Here is a 12,698-nt window from a genome sequence, read left to right as displayed (position 1 = left end):
GACTAGGGGATGTGTGATATTTGACTAGGAGAGGGGTGATATTTGACTAGGGGAGGTGGGATATTTGACTAGGAGAGGGGTGATATTTGACTAGGGGAGGGGTGATATTTGACTAGGGGAGGGGGATATTTCACTAGGGGAGGGGTGATATTTGACTAGGGGAGGGATGATATTTGACTAGGGGAGGGGGGATATTTGACTAGGGGAGGGGGGATATTTCACTAGGGGAGGGGTGATATTTGACTAGTGCAGGTTGATATTTGACATGGGGAGGGGTGATATTTGACTAGGGAAGGGGTGATATTTGACTAGGGGAGGGGTGATATTTCACTAGGGGAGGGTGATATTTGACTAGTGCAGGTTGATATTTGACATGGGGAGGGGTTATATTTCACTAGAGGAGGGGGATATTTCACTAGGGGAGGGATGATATTTGACTAGGGGTGGGGGATATTTAACTAGGGGAGGGGGATATTTGACTAGGGAGGGTGATATTTGACTAGGGGATGGATGATATTTGACTAGGGGAGGGTTGATATTTGACTAGGGGAGGTTGATATTTGACTAGGGGAGGGGGATATGTGACTAGGGGAGGGGTGATATTTCACTAGGGGGAGGGGGATATTTGACTAGGGGAGGGGTGATATTTGACTAGGGGAGGGGAATTTTGACTAGGGGAGGGATGATATTTGACTAGGGGGGCGTGATATTTGACTAGGGGAGGGGTGATATTTGACTAGGGAGGGGGGATATTTCACTAGGGGAGGGGGATATTTGACTAGGGGAGGGGTGATATTTGACTAGGGGAGGGGGGATATTTGACTAGGGAGGGGGATATTTGACTAGGGGAGGGGGGATATTTGACTAGGGGAGGGGGATATTTGACTAGGGGAGGGTGATATTTGACTAGGGGAGGGTGATATTTGACTAGGGGAGGGGGATATTTGACTAGGGGAGGGGTGATATTTGACTAGGGGAGGGTGATATTTGACTAGGGGAGGGTGATATTTGACTAGGGAGGGGGATATTTGACTAGGGGAGGGGGATATTTGACTAGGGGAGGGGGGATATTTGACTAGGGGAGGGGTGATATTTGACTAGAGGAGGGGTGATATTTGAATAGGGGAGGGGTGATATTTGACTAGGGGAGGGGGGATATTTGACTAGGGGAGAGGGGATATTTGACTAGGGGAGGGGTGATATTTGACTAGGGGAGGGGGGATATGTGACTAGGGGAGTGATGATATTTGACTAGGGAGGGTGATATTTGACTAGGGTAGGGGTGATATTTGACTAGGGGACGTGTGATATTTGACTAGGAGAGGGGTGATATTTGACTAGGGGAGGTGGGATATTTGACTAGGAGAGGGTGATATTTGACTAGGGGAGGGGGATATTTGACTAGGGGAGGGGGATATTTCACTAGGGGAGGGGTGATATTTGACTAGGGGAGGGATGATATTTGACTAGGGGAGGGGGGGATATTTGACTAGGGGAGGGGGATATTTCACTAGGGGAGGGTGATATTTGACTAGTGCAGGTTGATATTTGACATGGGGAGGGTGATATTTGACTAGGGAAGGGGTGATATTTGACTAGGTGAGGGGTGATATTTCACTAGGGGAGGGGTGATATTTGACTAGTGCAGGTTGATATTTGACATGGGGAGGGGTTATATTTCACTAGAGGAGGGGGATATTTCACTAGGGGAGGGATGATATTTGACTAGGGGTGGGGGATATTTAACTAGGGGAGGGGGGATATTTGACTAGGGGAGGGTGATATTTGACTAGGGGATGGATGATATTTGACTAGGGGAGGGGGATATTTGACTAGGGGAGGGTTGATATTTGACTAGGGGAGGTTGATATTTGACTAGGGGAGGGGGATATGTGACTAGGGGAGGGTGATATTTCACTAGGGGAGGGGGATATTTGACTAGGGGAGGGGTGATATTTGACTAGGGGAGGGGAATTTTTGACTAGGGGAGGGATGATATTTGACTAGGGAGGCGTGATATTTGACTAGGGGAGGGTGATATTTGACTAGGGGAGGGGGATATTTCACTAGGGGAGGGGGATATTTGACTAGGGGAGGGGTGATATTTGACTAGGGGAGGGGGGATATTTGACTAGGGGAGGGGATATTTGACTAGGGGAGGGGGATATTTGACTAGGGGAGGGGTGATATTTGACTAGGGGAGGGGTGATATTTGACTAGGGGAGGGGATATTTGACTAGGGGAGGGGTGATATTTGACTAGGGGAGGGGTGATATTTGACTAGGGGAGGGGTGATATTTGACTAGGGGAGGGGGATATTTGACTAGGGGAGGGGGATATTTGACTAGGGGAGGGGTGATATTTGACTAGAGGAGGGGTGATATTTGAATAGGGGAGGGTGATATTTGACTAGGGAGGGGGGGATATTTGACTAGGGGAGAGGGGATATTTGACTAGGGGGAGGGTGATATTTGACTAGGGGAGGGGGATATGTGACTAGCGGAGGGATGATATTTGACTAGGGGAGGGTGATATTTGACTAGGGTAGGGGTGATATTTGACTAGGGGAGGGTTGATATTTGACTAGGGGAGGTTGATATTTGACTAGGGGAGGGGGGATATGTGACTAGGGGAGGGGTGATATTTCACTAGGGGAGGGGGGATATTTGACTAGGGGAGGGGTGATATTTGACTAGGGGAGGGGGAATTTTTGACTAGGGGAGGGATGATATTTGACTAGGGGAGGCGTGATATTTGACTAGGGGAGGGTGATATTTGACTAGGGGAGGGGGATATTTCACTAGGGGAGGGGGGATATTTGACTAGGGGAGGGGTGATATTTGACTAGGGAGGGGATATTTGACTAGGGGAGGGGGATATTTGACTAGGGGAGGGGGATATTTGACTAGGGGAGGGGGATATTTGACTAGGGGAGGGGTGATATTTGACTAGGGGAGGGGTGATATTTGACTAGGGGAGGGGGGATATTTGACTAGGGGAGGGGTGATATTTGACTAGGGGAGGGGTGATATTTGACTAGGGGAGGGGTGATATTTGACTAGGGGAGGGGGATATTTGACTAGGGGAGGGGGGATATTTGACTAGGGGAGGGTGATATTTGACTAGAGGAGGGGTGATATTTGAATAGGGGAGGGTGATATTTGACTAGGGGAGGGGGATATTTGACTAGGGGAGAGGGGATATTTGACTAGGGGAGGGGTGATATTTGACTAGGGGAGGGGGGATATGTGACTAGGGGAGGGATGATATTTGACTAGGTGAGGGTGATATTTGACTAGGGTAGGGGTGATATTTCACTAGGGGAGGGTGATATTTGACTAGGGGAGGGGGATATTTGACTAGGGGAGGGGTGATATTTGACTAGGGGAGGGGATATTTGACTAGGGGAGGGGTGATATTTGACTAGGGGAGGGGTGATATTTGACTAGGGGAGGGGGATATTTGACTAGTGCAGGCTGATATTTGACTAGGGGAGGGGTGATATTTCACTAGGGGAGGGGGATATTTGACTAGGGGAGGGGTGATATTTGACTAGGGGTGGGGTGATATTTGACTAGGGGTGGGGTGATATTTGACTAGGGGAGGGGTGATATTTGACTAGGGGAGGGGATATTTGACTAGGGGAGGGGGGATATTTGACTAGGGACGGGGTGATATTTGACTAGGGGAGGGTGATATTTCACTAGGGGGAGGGATGATATTTGACTAGGGGAGGGGGATATTTGACTAGGGGAGGGGGATATTTGACTAGGGGAGGGGGATATTTGACTAGGGGAGGGATGATATTTGACTAGGGGAGGGTGATATTTGACTAGAGGAGGGGTGATATTTGACTAGGGGGAGGGATATTTGACTAGGGGAGGGGGATATTTGACTAGGGGAGAGGGATACTTCACTAGGGAAGGGATGATATTTCACTAGGGGAGGGGGATATTTGACTAGGGGAGGGGGGATATTTGACTAGTGCAGGTTGATATTTAACTAGGGGAGGGGTGATATTTCACTAGGGGAGGGGGGATATTTGACTAGGGGAGGGGTGATATTTCACTAGGGGAGAGATGATATTTGACTGGGCTTGGGGTGATATTTCACTAGGGGAGGGGTGAGGTCGGAGGAGGAGGTGTGATACTTGACTAGTGCAGGGTTGATATTTGACTAGGGGAGGGGTGAGGTTTGACGAGTGCAGGGGTGATATTTGACTAGGGGAGGGGTGATATTTGACTAGGGGAGGGGTGAGGTTTGACGAGTGCAGGGGTGATATTTGACTAGGGGAGGGGTGACACTTGACTAGGGGAGGGGGGATATTTGACTAGGGAAGGGGTGAGGTCTGAGGAGGAATGACATTATTCCTGATATGTATTCCGTAGTTATATATCTAAAACAAATTAGCTAGCTTCTTATAACATGAAGCAGGCCATGAATGCCTATGACCTTACCACCAACATTAGATAAAATACAACTCAAACTTCATAATTAAAAAGACAACAATGTGCATTTGAGATAGTATTTAATATGACTGACAACTTCAATACTGCATGTTTCTAGAACAAACAATAATTAGCCCAATAAGCCCACCTGGTAGGTTTGAAAATATGTATTTTTTTTCTACCTTGATGTCAGATCTAAAAAATCCTTAACCTTTTTAGGCTTGCTATCATTCATTTTACATGAAAATTGAAATATGACTGTTTGAATAGCTCTAACTTTTTCAGGGGCTATGTAACTTGAATATAAGAAAGATCTAAGGAATTTCCACAAAACCTACACACAGGAATATCTCATAATATTTATCTACAAAGTTTTACAGTGTTCTGTATCAATTAACTGGTTAGAGCACTCAGAGGAACGAGAAAGCATTTGATGCAACAACTTTGAAACCATTATAAACATTCTAAAACATTTTAAACCAATATTGATCTAAACATTAAACACATTTAAGAAAACGACTACTGACAAAGGTTAAATCTAAAAAGCCATCGAAAGATCATGGTATTAAAACATTGGTTCATTTCAGATCTGATTAGTTTTAACACACATTATGACAAAAACATACAACCTCATGTAATGGATAACACACTGGTAAGGGATTTACAATTACTTGAAATAAATCCATTCATCTAAGCTAGTGTTTGTCTGTAATTTGTTGTGAGGGATCTGGTGTTTGAATCAAGTCCCTCCAGTCATCTGTCTCTGTCCAACGCAGTCAGTCTGTGTGGTTCCTATTCCACTGTGAGGGCCGTCCTCTGTGCCTCCCCATACCTCTCTCCTAAGGTTGGGATAGGCACCTGGCATTGGGTCCCTGCAGTGAGGACTGGTCCTTTCAAAGCAAAGCGGTCACAGGAGTGATGGGGTAGATTTATTTGCAAGGTGCAGGCTGAGTTGTACACTCCAGTATGGGAACACTAGTGAGCCTGTTAGTCAGAATCAATTATTTATTTCTCCCCGTATAGATGAAAGCAGCAACATTTGTCCATCCGGTAGGTGTTGAGTGCATTTGCTGCTGCTTTCCGTTTGTCACCAGTCTCCCCTCTTTGTGTGCATGATATCCTTCCTCTAAGTAATCTCATAACAACAAAAAACTAGTTTTCAATTCATATACTAAAAGTAAAAAATATGGATTGTGATAGACCCACAATCCAAATTCCAATACGAAAAACTCAATATATTAAATTAGAATTGGCAACAAAAAAACAACAACATTTGAGTTTTATTTGAAAAATATATATCGATATGTACAGATCCCATGTCCCGGGTCAGTCATCACTGAAAAAGAGCAAGAGCAGAGACATACATTCACTGTCAGGTAAATAATACTGTACAATGACACTGTACACTATGTAAGCTGAAATATAACTTCTTAAACACCCCTAAAGGTGTCTGAATGGTTCCCATCTGAAACAGTTCGTGCATACATTCTAACAACATTTTGTGCCGTTTTTGTTCTTTATGGTATTCAACAAGGGTTTTTTCGGCTGTTTGTGCACACAAATGTTTTCTCGAGGCAAGCCAAAGTCGGTAGCCGAAGTCTACGCCCCTTCGTCGGTCATTGGTCAACAGTAGGGATTCTTCAATTAAGTGTTTGTTGTCATTCAACGAGAGACGACTCGTTTTCATACACATTTTTTCATAGAAAAATACTGCACCAAACATCTTAGTTTGATGTAAAATTGGGCGACTAAGATCTCTTCGGCAAAAATGTCAAAATGAATGACAGATTTCTTGAGTTATCTTAGATGAATTCTGACTATTTTGAGGAAGTGTATACTGACTACGCTTCTCAAGATGGAAAAACAGTACTATTCCCGCTTTTTTCTAGTTTTTTAAGGCACAGATGTTCACTTCGCCTAGCCAAGTTCTGCTAGGAGCAAACCCGAACCTAGTATGCAGATACCTTAATACAGCCTAACACCCAAAAATGGCTTCATAGAAGTAGTGTTGCTGTACAAACCTTATGCCAACATCCAGGTATGGGTAATCCATCCCGACCCTGGTGACGGAAAAGAAACACATGCAGTATTGCATCGCCAATAGATGAATACAGATGGTCTGTAACAACAAAGGGCTAGGAGGAGGGATATCTAACAGCACACAGCAGTCATGCTGTCAAACCATCCATTAAACTAATACCATGTTACAGTGGTTAAAACCAGTGACATCCCAGCTCATGACATGATTCAGTAGCTGACGTAACATCGTAAAACACTGACAACATTACTTCACATAGGAGGAGCACAACACCGATGTCACAACATTAGACACCACACCCACCCCCGGTGATAAGAGTTTAAACACAGTTTCTGTTCAGCTAGACTACAGGCAGGGATGAGCACATTCAGCACAGTAAAGAACAGGTAGCTCCGCTGCAGTGGTAGACATGCTGGCCCAGGTTATCATGTTTTGAGGATCTGACTATTGTGTTTTGCCGCTAACATAAGACTACCAATTAGGAGACCCAGTGTCTTGCTGGTTTGTTGCTGGCTAATTATGTCTAACTAAGTATGGCTCAACATTTTTAAAAAGCACTCGCATATCTGAGTTATCTTGTTGCAGGTGCCTTTAAAAGCTTGGGCCAAGGCCAAGAGGCCAACACGTAAGCTTGAATAAAACAAAGGGAAACTAGCAAGAGCAGTGTGCGGGTTTCTTTTTTTTTGGGGGGGGGGTAAGTATGGCTACCACTGCATCACAGAAAGCAGGAAGACAGACAGGGGATGGAGTTAATGAGGGGTGGGGGACAGAAATACAGAAAGAGAGAAAGCAGAAATACTATACCAGGGGGCAAGGGGCGCCTGAGGGTTGCCCCGCCTCCCCAGGGTGTTCTTTACCCCCATTGGTGCCCTGTCAGCAAGAGCCATTCCGAAAATGTCACTCCTTTATTCAGTTGATACAGTGCTTTGTATACTGTCTGTCTATAGCCACTTACTCAAGTCCTGACCTCAGTCATACAAACATCTCAGTCATATATAAACATTTCCATTATGTAAACATCTCATATTACTATAAACATCTACACTCCAATGGAACCTAATAATTGTGTTATTTAGAGAAAGAAAGGTTTGCCCTTGAATGAAAAGGCAGTGTTAGAGTAAAGAGTGAGTGAAGAGGAGACAGGAAGAAGTGTCATACCACAGGACAGGGCTGGTCCAGTCCAGGGGGGCCTTGCTCGCCCTTCTGTCCCTTCAGTCCCTTCTTTCCCAGCATCCCCCTGTCGCCCTGAGAGAGAAGAGAGACAAATAATAATATATAATAATTAGGGCTTTTAGAGTTATTCAGTTAACTTAGGTTAACCTTTTGTCATTTTAGTGCATAATAAAACATATATATATATTGCATAGTCTGAAAACATCCAAAATACATAATGTATACAAATAAAAACAACAATGCAATGTCAAAACATGTTGACATTGATGTTAAAGAAATTGTGCTTCATGAATTTTCCTGAACCATTACTTTGGAAAAAATCAAGACGTCACTATTCTTGTAATGCTTTTGTAATTTGAGTAAATTCTGAATTTGCGATTATTCGTGACTAATCAAAGCAATTCCTGCGATTAACTCGATAAATTATTTTTCATCATTTGGCAGCCCTAATAATAATAATATATGCAATTTAGCAGACGCTTTTATCCAAAGCGATTTACAGTCAGGGCTGCAAACATGTTTTCCATATGGGTGGTCCAGGGAATCAAATCTACTATCCAAGTTACAGAGACCCACAGAGGAGACAAGTCTCTCATCGAGCATTCATTTCTTCTCCAGATTATACTATAAATAATCCTCCTCCTACTCACCTCGACACCCCCCCCCCCCCCAAAAAAAACGTAACCAGCACGTGCACTTGACCCCCCCTTCTAGCTCTGACTCTACTGATCAAATCAAATCAAATTTTATTTGTCACATGCACCGAATACAACAGGTGTAGACCTTACAGTGAAATGCTTACTTACAAGCCCTTAACCAACAATGCAGTTAAAAAAAAAAATGCGAATAAGAAATAAAAGTAACAAATAATGAAAGAGCAGCAGTAAAATAACAATAGCAAGGCTATATACAGGGGGTACCGGTACAGAGTCAATGTGGAGACTATATACAGGGGGTACCGGTACAGAGTCAATGTGGAGACTATATACAGGGGGCACCGGTACAGAGTCAATGTGGAGACTATATACAGGGGGTACCGGTACAGAGTCAATGTGGAGGCTATATACAGGGTGTTACGGTACAGAGTCAATGTGGAGGCTATATACAGGGGGTACCGGTACAGAGTCAATGTGGAGACTATATACAGGGGGTACCGGTACAGAGTCAATGTGGAGACTATATACAGGGGGTACCGGTACAGAGTCAATGTGGAGACTATATACAGGGGGTACCGGTACAGAGTCAATGTGGAGACTATATACAGGGGGTACCGGTACAGAGTCAATGTGGAGGCTATATACAGGGTGTACCAGTACAGAGTCAATGTGGAGGCTATATACAGGGGGTACCAGTACAGAGTCAATGTGGAGGCTATATACAGGGGGTACCAGTACAGAGTCAATGTGGAGGCTATATACAGGGGGTACCGGTACAGAGTCAATGTGCGGGGGCACCGGTTAGCTACGTTATTGAGAAAAAATGCTCTTTGCTTGTGATATGTGGATGTCCCACCTAGCTATCTTAAGATGAATGCACTAACTGTAGTGGCTCTGGATAAGAGCGTCTGCTAAATGACTCACATGTAAATGTATAATGTTAGGTAAAGAAGATGAATAATCACAGCCACAGTAGCCACTGTTGTGCCTGATACCCACCTTGTCTCCTCTGCCCCCTCTCTCCCCCTTTTGTCCCATCAGCCCGGGGAAACCCTGGCATGGAAAGAGGTGGTGGTTAATGAAGTGTCTTTAAAAGACTGTGTTGGTTGTTAGTGTTACAAAAAACACTATTTGGCCCCCATAAGAATACAGTTGAATAGCCTTGTCATAGCTGTTCCACTCCGTATTTAATCTTGCTCTTGTGACTGACAGGGTTCAAACCAGCTATCCTGCATGTCACAAGACTGTGTCATAGAGGGGAATAGAAGGCACATCCCTTATAGGCAAAATTTGAACCGTTTTGAACGGACAAATTCATAGGAATGAAATAAATGAAACATGCCATGATGGCTTCAGAAACCACCAGAAGCTTCTGTTTACCACAGTGACCATTTAATTCTACCTGTACTCCTCTACTTTTCCTGGCTGGCAAAGTACCAGGATGTTGTCTCTGGTTTTGAATCTGAATTTAGAGAACTGAATTTGAAAACTGAAGTTGAATATATGACATTTTGATCAACTTTAATTATACCATAGTTGTAAACTTGATACATAGAAAATTAATGCAATATCTACCATATTGAAACTGAATATTCAATGAAATGTAAATTGAATGATTAAACTGAATGCAATATTAACTCAATTCAGTTTCAAATCAAAGTTCATTTATGAATTAAATTATTTAATTTGTGCAATACAAATTCTAAAATATTAAATTCAATAACCTAATACAAATTCTAAATTATGGAATTCAAATCCCTCCAAAGAAATGTGACAGATTTAGACATACTTACATCTAATCCTGGCAATCCTTGCTCTCCCTGTTGAAGAAATTAAATATGATCAAGTTCATTCAGAAGCAGTTTACTTTGGAAAATGTCTCTGAAGGGTCTCTGATACCCTGTCCACTCTGATTCAGAGGGGTTGGGTTAAATGCGGAAGACATATTTCAGTTGAATGCATTCAGTTGTACAACTGACTAGGTATCCCCCTTTCCCATTCTCTTTCCATTTCCACAAAAACAGGGCATATGAAAAATGCTGCTAACCTTTACCCCTTTGGTGCCAGGGAGACCAACCAATCCTATAGAACCTGGAAGACCCTGGGTACCCTGTGTGCAGAAATAGTGTAATCAGTTATGTTATCTGTAATATGATATGCAGCAGGGTTGGGGACAATTCTGAATTGAGTTGCGAATTATTCTTTAATTCCTATTCAATTCTTGAATATGACTTTGGAATTTGGAAATTGATTTCAATTAAATAAAATTCTATGAAATTCAAATGACTATTTATTCTACATTCAAATATATATGTTTATCTTGACATACTGTATGTGACCAATAACATGTAAAACATATCGATGAAACATTTGACTTTTAAAGATTAATTCTCTCTAAATTAATTACAAATAATTACATATTCTAAGATACTTTTTTATGTTTATAATTAATTTACACATTATAATTCAGTTACACCTTATTAAATATGAAATAAAATACATTTCCCAGATTGCATCAAACACTACAGAATGGAAGGAATCAACCTAATCTCACAAATATTAATAAATAATGTGTGACATGTTTCAGTTGTAATCAAATGGTGTCTGTATTCTTTGTAGTAATAAGTGTAAGATGCTTTTGGTAAAAGATTAGTCAAAGGAATGATAATGTTATGCTTCATGTCTCAGCAGAATGTATTTACATTCAGTTCTACTTCCTTTAACTCAAATTCAATTCTAATTCTGCTTCCTGTGGGGTGTGTCCAATTCAAATTAGTATTTCAAATGATGGATTGAATTGAATTAAATTCCGAAATTCCGAATTGACCCTAACCCTGATATGCAGTCTGAGTGAGACGGAATAGGAAATATTTACCCTTAACCCAGGAAGACCTTTGTCACCTGCATCCCCCTTATCTCCTTTCACTCCCTCACCTGGTTCCCCCTGTGAGACATTGACAAAAACACAATTTCAAGCTGGTGCTTACATTTTTCCTTGTGAATTACAATCCATCTTGTCTCTGACTTTCTATAAATACACATTCCATTCACTATTCTCCACCCAGCATTTCATTATCTAATAGGGCTAAAGTTGGAATGACAGGGCATTCTAGTGCAGCTTCAGTAACCTAAAGAACCCTGTGTTGTTTTGTTTTAGGGGCAGGAGGAGATCCAAGCCCTGACTATCTCACCTTGGGGCCAGGCCTTCCATCAAGTCCCTGAAAAACACAATTTGTTATGTCATTCTCTTTGTAAACACTGTTCATCACAAGAGCCTGTAACAGAACATATAGCATAAAAAAAAACATGAATATCATTGGAGATATACTAGGTTCCTCTGAGATCAAGTTGAGGTTATGGAGTGTTTGTCAAGGATCTAAGTTATTTGCAGAGAGAATATATATGTATAGAGAAAGTTTAAGCTTTTGATATCCCCCCTATTATACACTGCTCAAAGAAATAAAGGGAACACTTAAACAACACAATGTAACTCCAAGTCAATCACACTTCTGTGAAATCAAACTGTCCACTTAGGAAGCAACACTGATTGACAATAAATTTCACATGCTGTTGTGCAAATGGAATAGACAACAGGTGGAAATTATAGGCAATTAGCAAGACACCCCCAATAAAGGAGTGGTTCTGTAGGTGGTAACCACAGACCACTTCTCAGTTCCTATGCTTCCTGGCTGATGTTTTGGTCACTTTTGAATGCTGGCGGTGCTTTCACTCTAGTGGTAGCATGAGACGGAGTCTACAACCTACACAAGTGGCTCAGGTAGTGCAGCTCATCCAGGATGGCACATCAATGCGAGCTGTGGCAAGAAGGTTTGCTGTGTCTGTCAGCGTAGTGTCCAGAGCATGGAGGCGCTACCAGGAGACAGGCCAGTGCATCAGGAGACGTGGAGGAGGCCGTAGGAGGGAAACAACCCAGCAGCAGGACCGCTACCTCCGCCTTTGTGCAAGGAGGAGCAGGAGAAGCACTCCCAGAGCCCTGCAAAATGACCTCCAGCAGGCCACAAATGTGCATGTGTCTGCTCAAACGGTCAGAAACAGACTCCATGAGGGTGGTATGAGGGCCCGACGTCCACAGGTGGGGGTTGTGCTTACAGCCCAACACCGTGCAGGACGTTTGGCATTTGCCAGAGAACACCAAGATTGGCAAATTCGCCACTGGTGCCCTGTGCTCTTCACAGATGAAAGCAGGTTCACACTGAGCACATGTGACAGACGTGACAGAGTCTGGAGACGCCGTGGAGAACGTTCTGCTGCCTGCAACATCCTCCAGCATGACCGGTTTGGCGGTGGGTCAGTCATGGTGTGGGGTGGCATTTCTTTGGGGGGCCGCACAGCCCTCCATGTGCTCGCCAGAGGTAGCCTGAC

At 43.3% G+C, this 12,698-nt stretch overlaps 1 protein-coding gene across 2 annotated transcripts in view; it reads right to left on the bottom strand.

The window, feature by feature from the left end:
* Positions 1-4,511: 4,511 nt before the first annotated feature.
* The window catches only part of LOC106563761 (collagen alpha-1(XXIII) chain), a 106,828-nt gene continuing 98,641 nt past the window's right edge, over positions 4,512-12,698 (bottom strand). The window contains exons 22-29 of one of the 2 annotated variants that reach the window (XM_045690154.1): positions 11,507-11,533; positions 11,191-11,259; positions 10,363-10,425; positions 10,109-10,135; positions 9,315-9,368; positions 7,645-7,731; positions 6,470-6,508; positions 4,512-5,784 (exon numbers count right to left, since the gene is read on the bottom strand). In XM_045690154.1, coding sequence (XP_045546110.1) covers positions 5,782-5,784; positions 6,470-6,508; positions 7,645-7,731; positions 9,315-9,368; positions 10,109-10,135; positions 10,363-10,425; positions 11,191-11,259; positions 11,507-11,533 — 369 coding nt within the window. In that variant the 3' untranslated portion in view covers positions 4,512-5,781. The remainder of the gene's footprint in view (positions 5,785-6,469; positions 6,509-7,644; positions 7,732-9,314; positions 9,369-10,108; positions 10,136-10,362; positions 10,426-11,190; positions 11,260-11,506; positions 11,534-12,698) is intronic. The other variant, XM_045690155.1, reaches the window with a different exon arrangement.

Source organism: Salmo salar, chromosome ssa11 (genome assembly GCF_905237065.1).
Source record: "Salmo salar chromosome ssa11, Ssal_v3.1, whole genome shotgun sequence".
NCBI lineage: Eukaryota > Metazoa > Chordata > Actinopteri > Salmoniformes > Salmonidae > Salmo > Salmo salar.
The sequence above is the reverse complement of the archived record's forward strand: the minus strand, read 5'-3'. Positions and strand labels throughout refer to the sequence as shown.